This window comes from Sceloporus occidentalis, unplaced genomic scaffold, assembly GCF_023333645.1.
Source record: "Sceloporus occidentalis isolate IW3139 unplaced genomic scaffold, rSceOcc1.0.p SCAF_5, whole genome shotgun sequence".
NCBI lineage: Eukaryota > Metazoa > Chordata > Lepidosauria > Squamata > Phrynosomatidae > Sceloporus > Sceloporus occidentalis.
Window position 1 is genome coordinate 165404237 of NW_028316985.1, and position 22577 is coordinate 165426813.

The 22577-nt window shown below is 42.0% G+C and overlaps 1 protein-coding gene across 1 annotated transcript in view; it reads right to left on the bottom strand.

Annotated features, from left to right (window-relative positions):
* Positions 1 to 983: 983 nt before the first annotated feature.
* Positions 984 to 22577, bottom strand: part of BANK1 (B cell scaffold protein with ankyrin repeats 1) — a 206171-nt gene continuing 184577 nt past the window's right edge. Inside the window, exons 12-17 of the mRNA XM_089527249.1 lie at positions 20480 to 20658; positions 17666 to 17729; positions 15325 to 15354; positions 13711 to 13781; positions 11147 to 11203; positions 984 to 2645 (exon numbers count right to left, since the gene is read on the bottom strand). Coding sequence (XP_089383375.1) covers positions 11192 to 11203; positions 13711 to 13781; positions 15325 to 15354; positions 17666 to 17729; positions 20480 to 20658 — 356 coding nt within the window. The 3' untranslated portion in view covers positions 984 to 2645; positions 11147 to 11191. The remainder of the gene's footprint in view (positions 2646 to 11146; positions 11204 to 13710; positions 13782 to 15324; positions 15355 to 17665; positions 17730 to 20479; positions 20659 to 22577) is intronic.

Below are 22577 nucleotides of genomic sequence, written 5' to 3' on the forward strand. Positions count from 1 at the left end.
GGTCTTTTTGAAATTGTTGGTGTTCCACTAATAGCTCCCTCTCGTGTGTGACTGTGGTGGGTGCTGCTTTAGTTACAGACATACCTTTGTTAACAATGACAACAAAGCTACTTTCTACAAAGGCTTTTTATGTGTGCCCAGCCTACCTTTCCTCCTTGTCCTCCATCTAATTTAGTATGTGCATACAAATATGTGTGTGTGTGTTTATACATATCTCAACATTGCATTGGGAGGATAGTGAAGGAGGGCTGGAAAAACACAGACTTGGTGTTGGGTTGCAGCAACAAGTCTGAAGTAGCCAATGCAATAAAGCTTGACCTTATGAAGAGCATGAATCTAGTCTAGCTGATCCTACTGTAGCTGTGTGCTTGCCTACCACAGGCAAGGAAAATAACATAATTTACTGAGTATGTGTGAACAGTAAAACAAAGAGAAAGGGGAAGAGTAGATAAGCCTGCCTCACAGCTACCCCAGCATGTTAAAAACAATATGTTAATAGAGCTATACTTTTGCCCACCAAAATGGAAATAATAAGAACAGTGCAGGTTGGTGAAAGGAAAAGTAATCCCTGAATGCATTTTGGAAAAAGCATTCAAGTGGTCTCTAGAAGGATCAAAATATTTTCATTTACTAATGCAGGGCCTACCTGATCTGGTTGTTTAATTTCGTGTTTGCATATTGTTAGTTTTGAATAAAAATGTGCTCCTTTTTCAGTGATGTAGGAAACTATTCCTATTCTTTCACCGTTATTTCTGCCTCTGCTATCAAATTTTCCTGTTAAAGTAATCTCCAGTAACAAATCTATTTTGTGAATAATCTGAAAACTGAATTTGTTTTGTGTCATGCATTTGAAATACTGATATCTCCGCCTTTTGTAAAACCAGGACAATAATTCCAACAATTAATATATATAATATATTTCAAATAATTGAAGAATATACAAAAATCAATCAGAAAAAAATCAACATATGATGGCTGCACTGCTAATATTAACCAATACACATCTTATTTCTCTAGCTCTAAAACAGGGATGAGTAATTTGTGGTCCTCCAGATGTTGCTCCTATGAATCTTATTCAGATACCAGTCATGCCACTTCAGTTCAAACAGAAATTTGAAAAGATAGTATGTGGTAGGAGACATGCAGTCATATGGAATATGAAAGCATAATCTAAAATAACCAGAAATTGAACTATTGTATATACTCAACTATAAGTCGACCTTATGTATAAGTCGAGGGCAGGGTTGGGGGCCAAAATTATGGATTTTGATATGTTGGGGGTAAAACTTAGGGCCATGTAACAGGATCTAAAGAATGAAGCAAAGTATAACAATGCCAAATAACTTACAAAATTTGATCAGGCATAACTGTGTTCTCACAATAAAGGTTGGCTGGATGAGAGAGGAGAGGGTGGTCAGTGCTTCCAGGACAGATTATACTCTTGCTTTTTACCAGGGGATGTTCCCTTAAGCATAGAATTGACTTTAACCCATGCATAAGTCGATTCAGGTTTTTTGGGTCAATTTTTTGACTAACATTTGTAGACTTATACATGAATATATATAGTAGTTATTCTTTTGTACTCCAAGTTCTCTTTTTCGATTACAAAATCCAATTTTTGGATCAGTGAACTTTTTTGAAGTTGATTTTTGGATTCCTTTTTACATTTTCTTTTGGACTACAACTCTTAGAATTCCCCTGAAGCACAGCCACTGATTTTCTGGAGGATTCTGGGAGTTGTAGTCCAAACAAGAAACTTTTCAAACTCCACCTTTTATCATTATTACAAGTGCCTCTCCAAATGTCTGTACAAGTTTCCAATCTCTTACAAGCAGTCTTCAAAATAAAATGTGAACAAAAGTAACATTGTGTGCGAGAGTGTAAGGGGTAAGGGTGGTGTTGATCCAGTTTATGTGTCATGACACATCCTTTCACACTACACAATTACCATACTGCTTTAGCTGTCAGGGTAACATGCTAATGGAGTCCTGGTATTTGCAGTTTAGGGAGGGGTATTTAGCATTTCCAGCCAGAAAGTTCCTCTAGTGCCTAACCAAACTACAAATCCAGGATTTCATATTATGTGGCCATGGCAGTTCAGATGGAATCATTGCACTGCAATTGTGCAGTGTGAATGGGCCCAAATCTTCTGAAAGAAAGAAAATAAGAGAATGGTGCGGTCTATTGCTTCTCCCTGTTCCAGTTTGCTATGCTGGAGAAGTTTGCTTGGGTAGTCTTCACAGCTCAGCTTTGTACAGCAGAGTCTGCTGAAATTATGATCCTTCCATTGTGATGCAGACTGAAAGCTCTGCCATGCAAGAAGTAGAACAAGTTTCATAGGACGTACAAAAAGTGGCACTATAAGGAATCATGTGAAAGGCATATTACTAGACAACCTTTTACCAACTAGATATAAAATGAAAGATTTGCTGAATGTTAAGGCATATGCATTATGGAATCTTCTTGTCCCTTGTGTTGTGCTTTTCAGATTTGAGGGTATTAATATGTGAACCAAAGCCATAAGGGCTCTTCACAGGATCCTCTTCCTCCTCACAGGCTCAATTAACATATAAAGGTGAAGCAGGTTCATGCCTGCTAGCCAAACCCCTTATAAGAGAATTCATGAGAAGTCTGCTACAGGTGGCCTGTAAAATCAGAAAAAAGGAAATTCAACAATGCAAAATAAAGTGCAGGCTGAACAAAACCAGAGATGTGTAGCACCTTAAAGATATGCCCCCCCCCCCATTTCTCTTTTTTACTGGCAGGCAAATACTTTTCTATTTTAAAAGGCCTTCAGTTTTTAAGTGGTTGGGGCAAAAAGTTTTTTTAATGGGGTGTGTTATTTTTTTAAACCTTTAAAAATGCATTTTAACTGTTTTAAGTGTACGGCTGAGATCCTACATCAGAGGCTATGATGTGTGACTCTATGATAATGGAGCTAGGTCACTGACATGATACACAACATGCTAGTGAACTGTGATGGTACACACTAGGGTACCATGTAAACTATCCTATTATGTATTGGGGGATCATATTGGACAATGGGACATAGAATCACAGAATCATAAACTTGGAAGAGATCACAAGGGCCATCCACTCCAACCCCATGCCACACAGGAACACACAATCAAACACAGAAAGCTCTCCCAACAGATGACCACCCAGCCGCTGTTTAAAAACTTTAAAAAAAGGAGATTCCACCATGCTCTGAGGGAGCATGTTCCACTGTTGTACAGCTCTTACTATCAGGAAGTTTTTCCTAATGTTTAGGTGGAATTGCTTTTCCTGTAGCTTGCATCCATTGCTACATGTCTTATTCTCTTTTTGTTGGTTATTATCTTGGGTTTTTTTGGTTATAGGGACTTTGGTTGGTTTTATTCTCTGCAGCAGCAGCAGAAAACAAGCTTGCTTCATCCTCAACGTGACATCCCTTGAAATATTTTAACAGGGCTACCTACATGTTGGACATCAGGTAATGTTGAGCAATGGGAAATGTTGCTAATTGAAATATGTTATACAACGGCACATGTTGGGCATCAGGACATGTGCATTGGGACACATTGGGTGCTGGGACATGTTGTGCATCAAGACCATTGCACAATAGCCATGCTGCTGTCTCTGATTACTCGGTTGTGTCAGTGGTGTAGGTACATCTCTCCTCCCCTCCTGACAACATAAACATTGCACAATGGTGCAATTCAATTTTACATGATCATACATTGGTTTATGATGATGTAACTTCCCAAAAGGGTACCAGCCAATGTTTTAATTGCATTGTCTGTTTTGTTCTTCTATAACAACCTTTTGCAGTGTATAATATTTTAGCTGTATTTTGTTTTAGTTTATATTAAATTGTTGTTTGTTTTAAACTTTTGCATAATAAGATTCTAGCTGAACTTGGTTTTAAATTGTTGTAAGCTGCTTTGAGTCATGTGCTGAGAGAAAGGTGAATGAATGAATGAATGAATGAATGAATGAATAAATAAATAAATAAAGTAAGCCACCGTAGCCCCATTTTGGGAAAGGGTGCCCAAGGAACAGTAAAGAATTTACAAAGCTCTTTCTTCAATCTCAGTGGAGTAGATCAAAGATAGGAACTGGTCTAGAAGGAGGAACACTCTCAAGTCCAATAGTTCTTTATGCATTTGTTGTTGTTGTTATCGACCCTCAAGTTGATCTCAACCCATGGCGACCCTGTAGCTGAGACAACTCCAAGACTCCCTATGCTCCACTGCTCTGCTCAGGTCCTGGAAATTCATATCCATGGTTTCCTTAATAGAGTCCATCCATTTAGCATGTGGCCTTCCTCTCTTTCTGCTTCCCTATAACTTCCCTAGCATTATTGTTTTTTCCAGTGAGTCATGCCTCCTCATGATGTGGTGAAAGTATGACAGCCTCAGTCCAGTCATCTTGGATTCCAGAGAGATTTCTGCTCTAGGACCCATTTGTTTGATTTCTTGGCTGTCCATGGTAACCTCAGCACTCTTCTCTAACACCACATCTGAAATGAACTAATTCTCTTCCTATCTGCTTTCTTAACTGTACAGCTCTCACATTCATACATGGAAATAGGGAATATAATGGCTTGTATGATTCTAACTTTTATGCCCAGTTGTCTGTCTTTACGTTTTAGGTTATTTTTTAGTTCTCTCATAGCTGCCCTCCCCATTCTTAGTCTTCTTATGATTTCTTGATTTTAGTCTCCAGTCTAATCAATATTTGATCCCAGGTATGAAAATTCTCTTACTGTTTCTATTTCCTCATTGTCTAGGTTGAATCTGTGTAAATTTTCATTATTTTTGTTTTCTTTATGTTCAACAATAAATCTGCCTTTGAACTTTCATCCTTGATCTTCCTTAGTAGTTGTTCCAAGTTTGTGAAGTTTTCAGCTAGTAGTATGGTGTCGTCTGCGTATCTTAGATTGTTGATATTCCTTCCTCTATTTCCACTCCTCCTCCTTCTGTGTCCAAGCCTGCTTTTCGTATAATATGTTCTGCATACAAGTTGAACAGACAGTGTGAGAGGATGCAGCCTTGTCTGATCCCTTTGCCAATTGGGAACCTTTCTGCTTCTCCATGTTCTGTTCTGATAGTAGCCTCCTGTCATGAGTAATGATTTCTCATGGCACTTCCATATTTTTAAGGGTGTTCCATAGTCTTTCATGATCTATAAAGCACATGCTGATTTTCTTTTGGAATTCCTTGGTGCACTCCATCAGCCAGCATATGTTTGCAATGTGGTGCTTAATGTCTCTTCCTTTCCTCAAGTGAGTGAACAGAAAGTTTAGGGGGGATAAAAGGGAAACACAGCAATTTTATTAAAACAATGTGTTGCTAAACTCCATTAGGGCTTGCAATTACATGTGGGACATCCTAGTTCTAGGTAAGTATGGATACAATTTAGAGTGCATTTTTATAATAAAAATGTTTGACTATTACAATATATATTTCATAAGTTGCCTGCACACATACTTTTTCAGGCATGATATAAGGTCTATGAGGACCAACAACTTACCTACAGCGACGGGATGTCCCCACATACCATTTGATATACCTTACAAGGCTGCTATATTAGGTATTTATGTACTCTGTTTTTTAACTCTTTGATCTTCTTCATTACTCATATGCTGTTGTATGTGACCCATACCTATTTTATCTTTACAGTTTTTCTATGACCACTGACGAAGACGTTCTAGTTGAAACGCGTTTGGTCTTTGTTTGTACTTTCTAACTGTAATGGGCATACTGTGTTATCCCTTTTAATTTGGCCTCTGTTGTGCACTCCCCTACTGTATGGACACATTATGTTATCTCTTTTAATTCCATTTTGAGAGGCACAGAGAAATTGGTATTTTGTGTGCTTGATACCTCCGTATGGGATTTGCAGTTCCCTAACCCAGTACTGACTGGTTAAACTAGCCTTGTGCATGTTAGGGCATGACTCACAGGCCAGAACAAGCCTTTTTGTGTTCAGGATAGCATATACTCTATGCTTTGTAATTTCTTTTAATATCTTTTCCTCTTCCTTTCCTCAATCCTGTTTGCACCTCTGGGAGTTCTCTCTCCATATATGGTTGGAGTCTATGTTGCAGAATTTTGAGCATGATTTTACTTGCATGAGAGATTAGGACTATGGTCCTATAGCTGCTGCAGTCCTTTGTATCTCCCTTTTTTGTGGATGGGGATGTATATTAATTGTTTCCAATCTGTTTTATTTTCCATATCTGTTGATATATGTTGGTTAGCATTGGTGTTGATTCTGTTAGTGTGGACTGAAGCAATTTGATCGGAATATCATCTATTCCTGGTGATTTATTTTTCCCATTTCTCTAATTGCAGCTTCCACCTCTGTTTTTAGAATTTGGGGTTCACCTTCAATCCATATGTCCTTCATTTTGTTACTCCTTATCCAGCGTGCCCGCGTCATACGCGGGCGCGCTTTATGCGGACTTGAGCTTACGCACTCAAGCTGCATTGAGCACGCGGGGCGGAAGGGGCGGCACGTCCCATTCAATTGAATGGGCACACGCGCCTGTGGCACCCGTGTGCTGCTGTGCCGCTGCACTGCCGTGCACGAGCCCCATTGTTTCCAATGGGGCTTGAGCATAGGCAGAATTCACATTACGTGGAGGGGTCCGGAACGGATCGCCCGCATAAGAAGAGGGCCGACTGTATACAGCTCTTCTGTGTACTGCATCCAGCTTCTTTTTATTCCTTCCTGATCCTGAATTATGTTGTTTTTATTGTCATAGAGTGTCCTGGTCCTTGGTTTGAATTTTCCTTTGATTTCCCAGATCTTTTGGAATAGGTCTCTTGTTCTTCCCTTTTTCCCCTTAGGCATAGATAGATATTATATAAATAATCATGCTGTCTTAGGGTTCCCAGGTCTCAGGGGCTGGTACTGAGTCTCAGGCAAGGGGAAGGAACTTGGAGGTGAGAGAAATGCCTTGAAAAGTGTGTGTATGCATTTTCATCATTTTTATTATAGTGTTTGGGATCTGAATAGCATACTCTGTGCAATGATAATTGAAGCTTAAAGTATCATGTTCAATGTCATCACTAGGGACTGCTCCTTGTAAAATCAACCTTGTAATATCACCAGAGTATACTTACTGTGGCATCACATGTCTCAGGTACTGGCCTTGACATTTAAGGGCCTGGGATAGTCCTGACCTGACAACCCTATACTATCTGCATTTTCCAATACAAGGCAGATCAGAAAGCTGTTAGAAGGAACTACGTTGTTTGCAAAACAATCAGGCACACAACTAACTGTGTGTGTGTGTGTGTGTCTCTGTGTGTATCTTTAGCCCCCCCCCCCCAAGCAATCAACTCTTAATAACTCATATCTCTTGGGATGTTTACATTATTTTGTAATGAATGTAGAAAAGAAATAATTAGAAAAGAAGGTGAAGGTAGTAGGACTAATGACTAAAAACAACACCCCCTTGGCACAATCTACAGTGGTGGGGAGGAGGAGGTATCAAGAAGCTAATTTAAAAAGTAGGTAAAATTCTTGTAGAAAGGAATAATGAGATGCCCCAAGTAAGAAGGTCACATTCATTAATAAAACCACTGGCAAGTTCTTCCCTAGGTGAAGATATTAGTAGCTAAGTTGTGTAAGCTCAGTTTTTAAATGAAAGTTAATGAATTCTGTACTGATCTGATAGTTAATTAATGTTTCTACTGTTCTCCAAAACATAGTCATATCTTTGAAATTCTGGAGGATAATTTCAGTTAACCAGTTCATGGACAAAAAGGGGATTCATCCAAACATACACATACACATTCATAAGTACACACACTTGCACAAATGCTCATGTACAGCTTTGCACATTGCAGAGGAAGAAAGGGAACCTCTGCATTAGAAAAAAAAAGAAAAAAGAAGAAGACGCACACTGCTATAAGATGGCCTTACACTTGTGCATGCCACCTTCCATCTGGCTATGTCCCTGTAGTCAGATTTGAAATGATTACACCATCCATTGAGACCTCTGGAGGATTCTAACTGACCTCAGTAATTGATGTAATCATTTTGTGTCTGGCTTTGGAAACATAGCTAGATGCTTTTCTGATCCTATCTCCAGTCTTCAGGCATGGAATGACTGATGGTGTATGTGTACAGTGATTGTATAGTAAGTCTTAAGGCCAGAGAATGGCCAGTTGTAGCATAGTTCTTCATGTGAAACTACTACACTTTTCTGAGTCATAAAGGATTACAGTCTGTATGTGACAGTTGGCATTACTAAACTGCTAAGAGGGAAGGGTTTGCAAGTCTTAAGGATGCACTGATACAGTACCCTGTCATCTGTATGTCACTGACTGATGATAGTTTCACAGAATCATCCTATAAAAGTATATTGGGATTGGAGATGCATCTTTACTGTAGTTGTATTCAATATCAGTCCCAGGAGGGAAAAGAAGAGGCGAACTCATCACCAGAAAATACAGATTCACATAGAAATGGCAGTCACATTTTCAGGTCCACTGCAGTGGCCATGCTGAATGGGAGATTCTAGAACAGGGGTCGGTAACATCCGGCCCGCAGGCCGGATCTGGTCCAGCGAAGCAGCAGGACTGGCCCCAGCCCGGTCCTGCCGCCGATTGCCGCTGACACCAGGTGGTACCGCGGCGACGGCAGCAGGGAGGGTGCCAAGGAGGGCAGGCCACAGACGGCCTCCATGGCCGAGGAGGCGGAGGAGGAACGAGCAGAGGCAGGCATGGTGGTATCAGCTCGCACAGTGCGCCGCCGCCCACTGGCAGCTTCCTGTAGCCCTGTGCGCGCCTGCAGGGCCGCTCGCATGGCTAAATAGGAGTTTCTCCTCCTGGGGCTGGGGTCCTCCTCGTCCTTCCTTCCCTTCCCGCGGCTACCTGACAGCCGTGGGGAGGGAAGGAAGGGGGCAGGGGTCCTCCTCATCCTTCCTTCCCTTCCCGCGGCTGCCAGACAGCTGCGGGGAGGAAAGGAAGGGGGCGGGGTTCTCCTCCTCCTTCTCTCCCTTCCTGCGGCTGCCAGACAGCCACGGGGAGGGAAGGAAGGGGGTGGGGGTCCTCTTCGTCCTTCCTTCCCTTCGCACGGCTGCCAGACAGCCACAGGGAGGGAAGGAAGGGGGCGGGGGTCCTCCTCCTCCTTCCTTCCCTTCCTGCGGCTGCCAGACAGCCACGGTGAGGGAAGGAAGGGGGTGGGGGTCCTCCTCCACCTTCCCTCCCTTCCTGCGGCTGCCAGACAGCCGCGGGGAGGGAATGAAAGGGGTGGGGGTCCTCCTCCTCCTTCTCTCCCTTCCTGCGGCTGCCAGACAGCCACGGGGAGGGAAGGAAGGGGCGGGGGTCCTCCTCCTCCTCCCTTCCCTTCCTGCGGCTGCCAGACAGCCACGGGGAGGGAAGGAAGGGGGCGGGGGTTCCTTCCCTTCCCGCGGCTGCCAGACAGCCGCGGGGAGGGAAGGAAGGGGGTGGGGGTCCTCCTCCTCCTTCCCTCCCTTCCTGCGGCTGCCAGTCAGCTGCGGGGAGGGAAGGAAGGGGGCGGGGGTCCTCCTCCTCCTCCCTTCCCTTCCCGCGGCTGCCAGACAGCCGCAGGGAGGGAAGGGAGGGGGCGGGGGTCCTCCTCCAACAGGGCTCCCCCACTCCAACAGGGCACTGGCGGCCCCAGCGGGCCTCTAGGAGGCCCGCTGTGGTCGCTGGGGCCCTCCAACAGGGCTCTGGTGGCCGCCCTTCCCTTTGGCCGAAGGGAAGAGCCGAAGGGAAGGGCCTGGGACGGGTGCCCAAGCCCTTCCCTTCGGCCTCCCTCCCCTTCGGTCGAAAGGGCCCCTTGGAGCCCGTTCGGCAAAAGGAAGGGACCGAGGAGGAGAGGGCGGGCACACACCTCCTCCTCCCCACGGGGCTTCAGCAGACCTGAGGTGTCCTTCAGAGGACACCTCAGGCCTGGCGAAGCCCTGAGGAAAGGAGCAGGGGCCGCCGGCCTCGTCCTCCTCCTCCCCACGGGGCTTCGGCAGCCCTGAGGTGTCCTTCGGAGGACACCTCAGGCCTGGGAAAGCCCCGAGGAAAGGAGCAGGGGCCGCAGGCCTCCTCCTCCTCCCCGTGGGGCTTCGGCAGACCTGAGGTGTCCTTCAGAGGATACCTCAGGCCTGGAAAAGCCCCGAGGAAAGGAGCAGGGGCCACACACCTGTTGCTCCTGCCCCTCACGGGCCTTTACTGGTCCCCAGCTGTCTCTGACAGGCAGCTGGGGGCCAAGGAAGGGCAGGAGGAGCAGGCGCGCCTGTCACCCCCTCTCCCAATCCCCCCCACTTCTAGCTGTCTCTCAGACAGCTGGAGGTTGAGAAAAGGAAGCAGAGAAAGCCCTGCCCCCGGAGGGTGGAAGTTCCGCCCCTGGCATGTGGCTCCGCCACCGGAGGGTGGAAGCTCGACCCCCAGCACGCGGCCCCGCCCCCAGAGCGTGGAAGCTCCCCCCTGGCTTCGGCCCCCCAGTTGTCTGAGGGACAGCAACCCGGCCCCGGCTCAAAAAGGTTGCCTACCCCTCTTCTAGAAGTTTGACTTAAAAAGGAAAAAGCAACATTTCCAGATTCTGCTTATTCCAAAGTGCATTGTGAACTCACAGTATTTTGTGCAGTGTGCTCTCTTTCTGAGGTCAGAAAACCCAAATGTTTTATAGAGCCTCCCAAGAAATGAAAGATTGTAGCCTTGACCAATGTATTTTCCTACCACATGACAAGCATCAAAACTGTTTCCAATAAAGACTCTTTTGAAAAAAAAATTAAATTATGGTCTGAAATATTCCAAATATTCAATAAACATGGGCAAACTCTAGATGCTTCCAATGAACTGAAATTGATATATGTCATTTCCAAGCATCTGTCAGGCTATTTGGGGTTTCCTTTGGCTGTTTGAGGGTGGTGAGCAATAGTTCTGCCAAGCTTCCATCGTCTTTGAATGTGTTATTTTAAGGGTAAAACCAACTTTTGCAGCTGGATTTTTGAAGATGGGGGTGTCAGGGCATGGAGGAGAGTTACTGGAGAACCCAAGAATTGCACTAATTTCCCAAAAGGGCCCCATGAAGTCCACAGGCAAATGATTCCCACCTCTGATTTAAATGAATAACCAAGCATACGTGGAAAAGCAATTTCCATTCTTAAAGCACACTGAAAAAATGCTCTTACCTCTGTTGGTTATCAGCAGGTCCAATGCTCTTTCCCTGGTGGGTGTCAAAGCAAAGTCTGAAATGACACAATGCTTTTCATGAATGCTGTTAAGGATCTAGCAACAGCTCTGCATGCCCTGGTGACTTATTATTGTTACACTCTGTGTGGGGCTGCTTTTGAAAAGTGTACAGAAATGAGCTGGCCCAGAATGGGGCTGGCAGGTTGTTAACAGGGACAAACATCATACAGTATAGCCTTCCACTTTTGAAACTGATTCATTTCATTTTGGAGGATGGGAGATGAAACTTGCAGGCAAATTCACAGGAGTAGATGGGAAATGTTCTTGCTCTGACTGGAATCATTTTTACTTGAAATTACTTTTAGTCATAGGGATATTAGTATTCGAACCAGGGACCATTTTTGTATAAAAAACCTGGAAAAGCACTAAACTGCCTGCCTGTTTGCTATCAAGCTACATTCAAGGTTTGGTTGTTGACATGCCAGGCCCTAAAACAAAACAGGAAGAGAAAGTCTAGTAGATCGCCTTTATCTATAGTTCCCTTATTTCATTCCTCCATACAAGGACAAGGAATATGCCTGCTGGTTGAGATTATGATAATATTTGTAATTTTAAAATTTTTCAGGGAGGGCATTTTGGGGCGTTTAATGAAAAAATTATTTGTACAAAAAACCATTATTTCTTTGAGCACAAAAGCAAAAATGTTTTGAGAGTTCATCATATTTTTCAGTGGGGTGTCTCATGGTATCAGGGCATCTATTGTTGGCAAGGACAAGAAAATCTATGAGTATTCTTTATGTTCCTCATGTAAATTCAGCCAGTTTATGAGAATCACAGTGGAAAATTTATTGGTTGATTTACAATCAATAGACTACTGTCAGGAAAAAAAAAATTACATGGTGGCACCAGGGGTGTATCTACACTGCAGAAATAAAGCAGTTTGATACCACTTTAGCTGCCACAACTTATCCTACAGAATCATGGTATTGGTAGTTTGGTGAGGCACCAGAGCTCTCTGACAGATCAATATGAATACCTCACTAAACTACAAACCCCAGGATTCCACAGTATGGTGTCAATCTGCTTTATTTCTGCAGCGTGGAAGAGCTGGTTCTCTTTGGATGTCTTTTTTCAGAGGGTTTTGAACAAGGGAAACAGTGATTCTCAGTAGGGCTCCCATGCTTGTGCCAAATCTTTTGTGCCTTTTACAGCAAAAGAGATGGGCAGAAATGTAAAAATGCTAATTTTCCCAGGATGGAGAGGCAGCAATGTTGAAAGCTCCCTCTACTGATTCCCCCCCCCCCCCCGACCATCACATAGCTATTCACAACCTGCCAGAAAAAGTAGTAACTATTTTCCTCATGGATCCACAGAGAGATGTCTCTTTCTAACATGGTGTAGTCAATGGATGACAAATGAGCAAGCTGCCACCAAATGGAATAGAAACAAGATTCTAGTAAGGAGGCACAACTTTAAGGATCTGCAGCCAGGTAATCAAGGTAGTGCATGTAATCATTAAGTGAATAATTTTTCAAAGTGACTTGGTACTATCCTGAATGGATTTTGGATGAAGCTGAGGAAGCAGTTTGGACCCAGGGAGACATTTAGGGGCAAATTTAATTAAAACCAGATATACTTTATTGCCATAAGCTCCACCAGTTTCAACCAGCCTCATTTGCAAAATTCAGGTCATACAATCTAGAATTGCTCCAATGCAGTCAGCAACTTGGCTATTCAGTGCACATTAATAAAAGAGATGGAGTGGAGCAGTTGGTAAGTACTTCATTATTACTATAGTACTGTTCTAACTTGAGGCATAAGCTCAATAGTTATGAAAATCTATAGATGGTACTAATTTCAAGAACCAAAGTTCAAGCATTGGTAGACTTTACCTAGACCAGGGCTCATGATTGTGGCCACCTCAATTGTAAATCCATGTCCATGGAAGGAAAAATAAAAAGTCTGAATATATTTATGTATTTAATCCATTGTAGCTCAACATATTCATTCTAAATTGGAAAAGGTACTCTCTGTTACTGTACTGACTACATGCTCAGGAATCTTGGAATAGCAGGCGTCCCGATGTATATCTGTACACATGGGAGATAGGTTTGTTCTACTTATTTCTGGAAGTTTGCAAGAATATAAACATCTTAAAGACTATGGGATGCAGTCATTTATTAAACTAATAAAAATCTTTCTTCTTAAGCATTTAATGCTTCCAATTCCATTTAGAAAACAATTGTGCAGACAAAAACACATATGGCCAGTATGGCTATAGAAAAAGTCTGTGAAACAAATTTCAGATCACCTTAAAAGAACTGTTTTCACAGTTGGACTTTAAATTATAGGAGGTATGCTGTAAAATCTAAAAGGCTTCAAAAAAGGTAATTAAGGGCAGTAAGGATCAACTTCTTAAATATATAGATTTGAAATCTGGCAACAGGATGACATTTTTTAACAGTTAATAATTGGCAGAACACTTTGGTCTCAAAACCAGTCTTCCAATGTTTAACTTAAAGAAAAACCCACATACAAAAGCTTTGAAAAAGTGTGTACATACCTGCTTTCCAAAGGGAGTGGTGTACACAATGCCTTCAGTAGTAACATTTTCTCTTCCTTTTTTCATGGAAGCTATTAGAATACATAAATACTAGTAACACTTTGTGTCAAACTGGTTCTGTTCAGTCGATAGAAAGATCTTTGTTTTACAACAGACAAATCAATAGATGTGTATGTGAGTGTGTACCTTACATGTTGACTTATGGTGACCCCATAAATTTCATAACATTAGGCAACGGATACAAAACTGGTTTTGCCAGTTCATTCCTCTGAAATATACCCTATTCACTGGTGGTTTCTGAGTACTAACCAGAGCTGACGATGCTTAGCTGCCAATATCAGATGGGATCTGATGCCTGTAGGGTATTTAGGTTAATAGGAGTATAGAATGTGCAGAATTTAAAGTCTTACGCTGGCAGTGTGGAATGTTTGGCCTTCTAGAAGTTGTTAGATAATTCATCACCATTGTCTATGCTGGCGAGGGCTAATGAGAATTACAATCCAACGCCATCTGGAGGGCCATACATTGTTCACTGATGCTTTACACAAATGTAGCTCAGTTTACTTGAAGAAATACCTCTTTTTGTGTATTGTTACCTACATACTTAGCTTTTTGGAAGAGACAGTTCTATGAGAAACCTTGCTCTTTGAAGTTCAACCCTATGGAATTTGTTGGTAGGCGTGGAACGAATATTTAAAAATATTTGAAAAAATGTGTTTCTCAAGTGTCAGGAAACCCTGACAGTGAGAGTCCTGGACTGATGAAAATCTTCACAGTTTGGGACTTATTCTGTATAAAATTTACATGCATTTTCAATGCAAATTTTCCACAGAATAAGTTATCAAATACAGTATCTTGTGCACAGAAATAACATTTTCAGCAGAGAAATATTATTTTTAGGCAGAAAATACTGTTTTTCATGCACAAAACCCACCTGAAAATGGGTACAGAATTTGTCCTGAACTAGTCTTGGAAAACTGGAAGAATTTCTCACACCAGTAAGAAAATTGCTTAAATAAGTAATGGCTGCTTCAAAAAATTAATTAGCTAGTAGTTTCATCCCTATATCTTGGTGGTAGCATCACAGCTGGCAAATTTTCTGTCATAGATAGTTCATATGATAAAATCTCTCTCCACTTTTAGCAGGCACTCAAAAACAAAAGAAGCTTTTTGTTTTTCCAAATAATAATAATAATAATAATAATAATAATAATAGTAGTTTTTATTTATATTTCCTGCCTTTCCCTGCAGATCAAGGTGGGATTACATCAATAAAAATAGAATTACAGTTCCATATAAAATACAGTCCATAAAATCACAGCATTATATTAACATCAATAAAAAATCACTATTATCAACAGCTAGTCTAACAAGCATCCTCAGATTGGGGTGCTTTGAGTCCCAATTTTGGGGGAAAGGTGGGATATAAATAAATATAACAACAACAACAACAACAACAACAACAAATATAATGAATGAATGGGTGGAGAGAGAGATGGATGGAATGATGGGAGGGAAAGTATATCCATCCAGTAACAGATTGTCACTTCTGTAAGGGCAAATTTGTAAACTATTTGCAAGTACAATTTAGGAAATTAAGCTGATGTGACTTACCATGTGGATAATGAACAGTACTTATTTGGTCTGAAGAAGGGAAAGAGGAAAAAGAAAAAGAAAAATACCTTGTGGTTACAAGTTATTTCAGTTAATCCCTTCCTGACTTACTAATTAGGCTCTGTGTCCACTATGGCTATATCTATGGCTGCTCCACACTTCAGAAACAATCTGGTCTGAGCTTTGGTGCCACAACAAACTATCATTTCCAGAATTCCTTAGAACCAAGCAATGGCAGTCAAAGTGGTGTCAAACTGGATTATTTCTGCAGTGTGGATGCAGCCTACACCACCAGATTTGACCTTGGCGCTATAAATATAAATATAGTAGTGCTGAAATTTTTGGAATAATCTTTGCTATGAAAATTGCCTGATGGCATGGCAATTTCTAGTACATTTTGTACTGAACAGCACAGAGTGCAGTCTCACCCTATTTCTCAACCAACATTCAGGTAGTAAATGGAGAGAGAAACAGACAGGATATGCAACTGCCATTTTAAAGCAGGTAATTGGCACACCTCCTCTCTTAGTGCAGTCACACAGAGTTTCATTCCACCCCTCTCAATATTTGTTCTCATCCTCTTTGTTACTAGGTTTCTTCATGAAGAAGTTGAAGAGAAACTGGAAATCTCTGTGCTCCCCTCCTACTCAAAGATATTTATCTTCTGTGGCTGCTGCAAATTGAAGCCTACAGCTTCAAAGGATGAGCAGTTGGGTGATGAGGCAATACTGAGACTGAGTTGCAAAGGTATTTTTACAGGTAGCTCTAGCAGTTCAGAGAATGGATTCAGTTAGAGGAACCTGGAAGCTTCTGGCTACATAGAAAGAGGGTGTCAAAAGCTCCCAAGGTTGTGGGAGCTGCATTGGATGCCCCTGGGACACACTGGGAGCATCATTATTACACCCACCCTCATTGTCACTGCCACAAGAATTTGACAATTGTTGACAAATTCCAGCACCAGTGTATTATACTTCTGTATTATACTCTGTTGCCTCCAAATCTTTGAGAGTTGTTTCCTGCTTGTATTACATAGAGCATGCCGTGCAAACTTTAAAATGAAAAAATGAAAAGTATTTTCTATATTTCTGTATGGGAATGCATGTCTTTAGGTTGTCAGACACCAACAGGGTGAGATGTTGCCTGGGGAGATGTAGCTATGATGACTGAAGTCTTGTCTGCACTGGCCAGGATACTCTGGGGGCAGCCCAGAGTATATCCTGGCCTCAGAGTTGCTCTGACCCTCCCTCATCACAAAGGCCCTCCATGCAGGGTGGCTGTTTGCATGTACATCTTGTTGAGCTGCTCAGTGCATCCAGTGATGATCACATGCTGGGCACCTCATTCAGACTGAGTGACTGGGCATAGCTGCAGATGGGCCAGGCAGTTCACTGGAATAGATTTCAAACAGTTGCCCAGCATTGGAATGGAGGGATTTTATTTCAATGAATGCTAAGATGCAGTGGCTCAAGTGGTTACAGTGCTGACTCTGTTGATTGCAAGATCTACAGGTTGGCAGTTCGAGGCATGACTGAGTGAGGTCCCGTCACTACTCCCAGCTTCTGCTAACCTAGCAGTTCGAAAGCATGCAAATGCAAGTAGATAAATAGGGTGGGAACGTAAACAGCATTCTGTGCAGTCATGCTGACCACATGATCACAGAGTTGTCTTTGACAATGCTGGCTTTTTGGCTTTGTAACGGAGATGAGCACTGCCCCTTTTGGTCAGACATGACTTGACATCCTTGTCAAAGGGGAATACATTTACGTTTCTTTAAGAGAGGCATATACTGGTTCTAGTGATGAACAAGTCAGACATCACCCAATCTGTTAGCACCACAACCAAGCTTTGGGCCATATGTTGTCTGGTCTCCCCACTGAGAGGATGGGAGCGGGCAGGCCATTTTATTTGGCTCATGCAGACAGGGCCCTAGTTATGTCTACATAGCACTTTGGATCCTACACTCTACTTCCCCCTGGACATCTGAAGGAAGTGTTGTGGTGCAACTCACTAATGGGAGAAAGCTGAAAGCATAATCAAGCATCACCCTGCTGTCTAGCACCTCAAAAATTCCTCTATTTGGGGAACTGCATGTCTTAAAAGGTAGTATGGGGGCACTTTTGGTCACTGTGATGTGCAACAACCATAGAAGTGAACTAGTGCAATTACAATGTTGCAAAAGTGGCTTATGGCACTGTAATTACTGCACAAGATGTCAACCATCAAATGATGGAAAAACTACAGAAATCTCCCCATAGGTTTCAGTTAGTTTTATTTCAGGCCTGCTTTTATTCTACAAGCCCCTTCTTTCAGTGTATTGAGATACTAATAAAATGTAATTTACCATATATGTTTTCCTCCTCTGGTCTTTTTCTGATAATAGAGACTTTGAGCTGGCATGTTTTTTCCTAAAGTAAGAAACAAACACATGAACAACAACAAAAATCAATGGCTGCAGTTGATTGTTAAAAATAATGAATGAGTCGCTGGAGGAGAAGAGCTTTTTAATATGCTGCACACTTCAGCCTTTTAGCACAGGAAATCATTTTTAAAATACATGGCAGGACAAAAAGCATCCCTCTTCTTTTCCTCCCTGGGAAAATCCTTGTAGTTTAGAATCTGATACCACAGGATTTGTAGAATGTTTTCTCCAAGAGCAAATGAAACATCACCACCTCTGCCACCCACTCTCCAAGGCCAGAGGCAATTATTATCCTCCATACAGAGAACTGCCTTGATCCTCATGGTTTTAATCAGAAGAACATATTTTATAACCATAATGGGTTACAGGGAGAACTTGTTCTGTGAACCTTATTTGTACTCCCCTATCTCTATTATATAATTGTCTTATAGACTTGGGCTGGAGTCTTGTTGATGCATATCCCACCTATAGCTATTCATTACATGGATCATTACACTTTTTACAAGGTTCTGTAAAAAGAAGGGAAGTAGGAGGGAGAGATGTCTGCTGGCTTTCAGTGACCTGTTTCTCCAGTGCATGGTTTGGAGGGACCATGGAGCAAATGTACTTTGGCAGAGATAACTTGAGTCTAATCTGCACTGTAGAAATAATACAGTTTGACACCACTTTAGCTGTCATGACTCAATGCTATGGAATTCTGGGATTTGTAGCTTTCTAAGATATTTAGCCTTCTCTGATGGAGGGCTCGGGGGCCACAATAAACTCGAAATCCCAGGGCCCCATTCCCACTGGGCATATAAAGCAACATATTTCGCTGAGATTCTGACTTGGATCTTTTTTCCGAGCCATATTCGAATCTGGTCCCTCGTTCCCATTACAAAAGGGTGCAAACGGACTTAGTTTTTTTTTTGTTCCCATTGAAATTTTCTCCTTTGTAATTTGAAGCGGACTTTTTCACTCCCCGTTCCCATTGCCCTTCCGGAACCTCTTTTTTTTAAAGCAGCTGTCAATCAAGTGACTAGGCGCTTGACGTCACAGTGATGTCAGTTACTTTGATGCATTTTGGCGTGGGCTATTTTTGTTCCCCGTTCCCATTTGTGTCTTTCAAACCTGTTTTTCTGTTTTTTTTAAAGCAGTCAACCAATTGCTTAGGTGCCTTTTCCCTCTGGGAAAGGGAGAAGGAGCCTCTATCTCTCCAAGTCCCTTTGCCTCCCAAGCTTTCCTGTGTCTTCCTAGAGCCCCTCTGGGAAAAGGAGAAGGAGTTTCCATCCCCCCAAGTCCCTTTGCCTCCCCCATTGCTCCCTGGGCTGTTTGGAGGGCAATCGAGCAGGCATTAAAAAAAAAGAAAAAGTAATAGTTAAAAATGGTGTTCAATGGCTCTCCTCACACGTCGATCTATTCATGTGGAACAGGGGGGAGGTTGCAGGGGGGTGTAATGTGTTTACCGCGTTTGGAGGCCAATGTAGCAATTTGCTATATTTGGACACCCGACAGAGTGCCTAGGCGATCGAAAGCTTAATTTAAAAAAATTGTCTACACATGCAATCACCTTACCCTGCTTCCCACTCCACTGGGGGAAAGGCTATGCAAATGGGGGAGGGGGGATGGCACTGGTAATGCAGGAAAGAGAACAAAGTGGGTGACACCTCCCATCCCCAAGTTCCCAAATTGGACACCCATGTCGTTTCCATTCATTTGCCCCAGTGCAGTCAAATTAACCCAGGTTTGATCCCCACCCCCGATTTCCTGGAAAAATCGATTACATGGGGATCAGATACACATTCCAATGGGAACGAAATTGGTGTGATGAGGATCGAATGCGTGCTCAAATGGGAACGATACTCCCATAATCCGAGTCTTGATCCGCTTTATAAACCAGTGGGAATGGGGCCCAGGTTTCCATAGGCTGGAACCATGTCAGTTAAAGCGGTGTCAAACTACATTATTTCTGCAGTGCAGATGAGACCTTGGTCAATTGCCTGTGCCTTGGTTGCCAGGTGTCCCTTATTATAAGGGATGTCCTCTATTTGAGGATTGGAAAGCTTTTCTTTTTATAAAAATCCCCCTTCAAATCCTGTATTTCTGAGGAGTGGGCCCTTCATAAAGACAAAATGTGTGCATCACATATTTTTTTAATGTGGATAATATGGTAATTTTAGAGAAAAACGCATGGCTAAGATACCAAAATCTATACTTTAATTTGTTATTTACGTGGAACATGTAACAAATTTTTACCCTCCTTTATTGGACCTGTGTGTAAAGGAAATTATGTGTTTATAAAATACCAACAGGAGGCAACCAAAATTATGCAATGCTGCATGAAACAACAATGGAACAAAAATGCATATGAGATTGGGAGAAACTCAGTGAAACTGATTCTGAGAAATTTTCACATCCCTCAATTGGAGAAAAGCCTTAAATTACAGTCTGCATTTCAGAAGGAATTGTGGTTTAAGAAACCAGGATATCTTTACCAAAGTGAGGCACACAAGATAAGGAGCAAAGAATGAGTGCATGAGCCCATAACTTATTCCTGGTGCAATAAACCACAGAGACTATAATGTCAGAACCACATAAATCTGACCCAATAGGAAACATTTTCCTATATAATTAACACATGCATATTTGATTTAATGTACAACTTGAGAAAAACCTCAAACTCATCCAAGCTTAATCATTTCTTCTTGAAATAATGGCTAGCACATAAGTACCCATGGAAATCCATGAGAATCCTACCTTTTGGATGACTTGTAATCCACTTTTCTGGTTCTGCCATTCTTTGAATTTCTCCACAGCTTCATCCATAGAAATTATCCCTCTCTTCACCTGCTCCTGCAGTAGTATTAGTTCTTCTTGCCCTGATGGGACACTTGGCTTGATGGTAGTGTATGTGGTCCTGTCATTTCCAGTTCTGTCTGCAAGTAGCAAATATAAAAATTTTGGGAAAGGTGAAATCACAGCCAGAATTGTATTTAGTGTAATAAAAATCCCTGTCAGAAAATGGATAGTTCTGAAGTAATTACTGGATACTCTGGCTTGTATTGCAGCATTGTTTATCCTAGAATGCATTTTGGATTCAAATATGAAAGGTATCAGTCTGAGGAAAGCTGACTTACTTTTAAAGTGTAGAGTATGGAATTATACCCAGTAAGTAAGCCCAAACTGTAAATGTTTTAGTGACACAGATGTTGTTTAATCTTGTTTCTCAAATATACCAACCTACAGAACCTTTCGTTGGGCCAGCCCTACCATTAGGTAGAGTGAGGCAGCAATTTCAGGCAAAAAATTTGAAGTGTCATGATACGGCAGTAATTTAAACAAGCTTCATTTATATACCGCTTCATACCGCTTAAGCAGTGTCTAAGCAGTTTACAACTGTAAGCTAATTTGCCCCCAACAATCTGGGTACTCATTTTAGCGACCTCAGAAGGATGCAAGCCTGAGTCAAGCTTGAGCCCTTTTGCTGGTCTTGAACTCGCAACCTTGTGGTTTTGAGTGAATGGCTGCAGTACAGGCATTTAACCACTGTGCCACCATTTATTTCTTCTTTTATGTGTTATATTTGTATTTTTAATGCCATGGATAGGGAGAGGCACCTGTGAGAATTTCTGCCTCACATACCAAAATAACATAGCTGACTTTGCATCCTATGTGCCTTGGTTGCTGATGGGCAACTTTTCCAGCTATGCCTCAGGCACTGTAACAACTTGTGTTGGCCTTTGTTATAAGTAGCAGTCATATATGCTATGAGAGTTCTGCTTTCCCGCCCCCATAGATCAGTGGGCAGCATGCCACACCTTTCCCTGTGTCTTAGCTTCTGTTTTGCCTGCTTGATCTTGCAAGGCTCAATCTAGATTTCAGCTGGGGTATCAAGAAGCTTTAACTTTCCAGAATGGATTTTGTGTTGTTGTGATTGATATAATGAGATGAATGCTACCCACACAGAACAACGAAAAGCCAATATTTAGCTGCAGTGGGGGAGGTGGATATCTTGGTGTACAGAGCATTCAGATTCATGGCCACTTGCCTGATTAATTCAATCTTCATTAAATTTAGTTGTCATTGGTGTTTCCATTATGAGATAGCATTGTGCCATTAACTAATTATGAAACTCTAGAAAGGAAGTACTGACACATTACATTAAGGCCAAGCACTTTGGTTCACAAAACAAGGACAGGAAACACAGCATTATCAAGATAGTGTCGCACAGCAACCAAACCCTGTATATATCACACTTTCCCAAAGATAAGCATTGAGTAATGCTGGATTCTCTCTCTTCCTCTCGGTTTAGCACAGACAGCACAATTGGCAGGGAGACATGGTGCTGTAGACTCTGCAGACAAGATGCTGTCTGGCCCCTAGGTGGGAATTATACATCATGGGATAGGTACTTTATTGGTGCGACATGTATCTGTTTTAATTACTTTCAAAAGTTACTTTTAAGGTGCATTTTAGAGACCTTTTGACAGGAACGTTTAATGTTTTATTCCATTACTAAACTCAGTTTTTCCTCTTTACAAGTAAAAAAGTAACAGAGAGTAATAGAAAAACAACAAGCAGTGTAACAAGGAACATAACAAGTTACTTTCCCAAATTATAAAAGGTAATGGCAACAGATGGTTCAAACCCTGTAACAAAAACAAATTACTTTTAAAAGGTAACATTCCAAGGCTTTGATATTGTTCTGCCATCCTATTATCCCTTAAGTCCCATTTTTACCTGTCTACTGCACAACTACACAATTGTTCAGGCTGTTGTTGTTCTCTTAGAATAATAGAGACTGCTATGATGGACACAAGGGGCTGTTACTTGCCTTCTTAATATCAATTTCCCC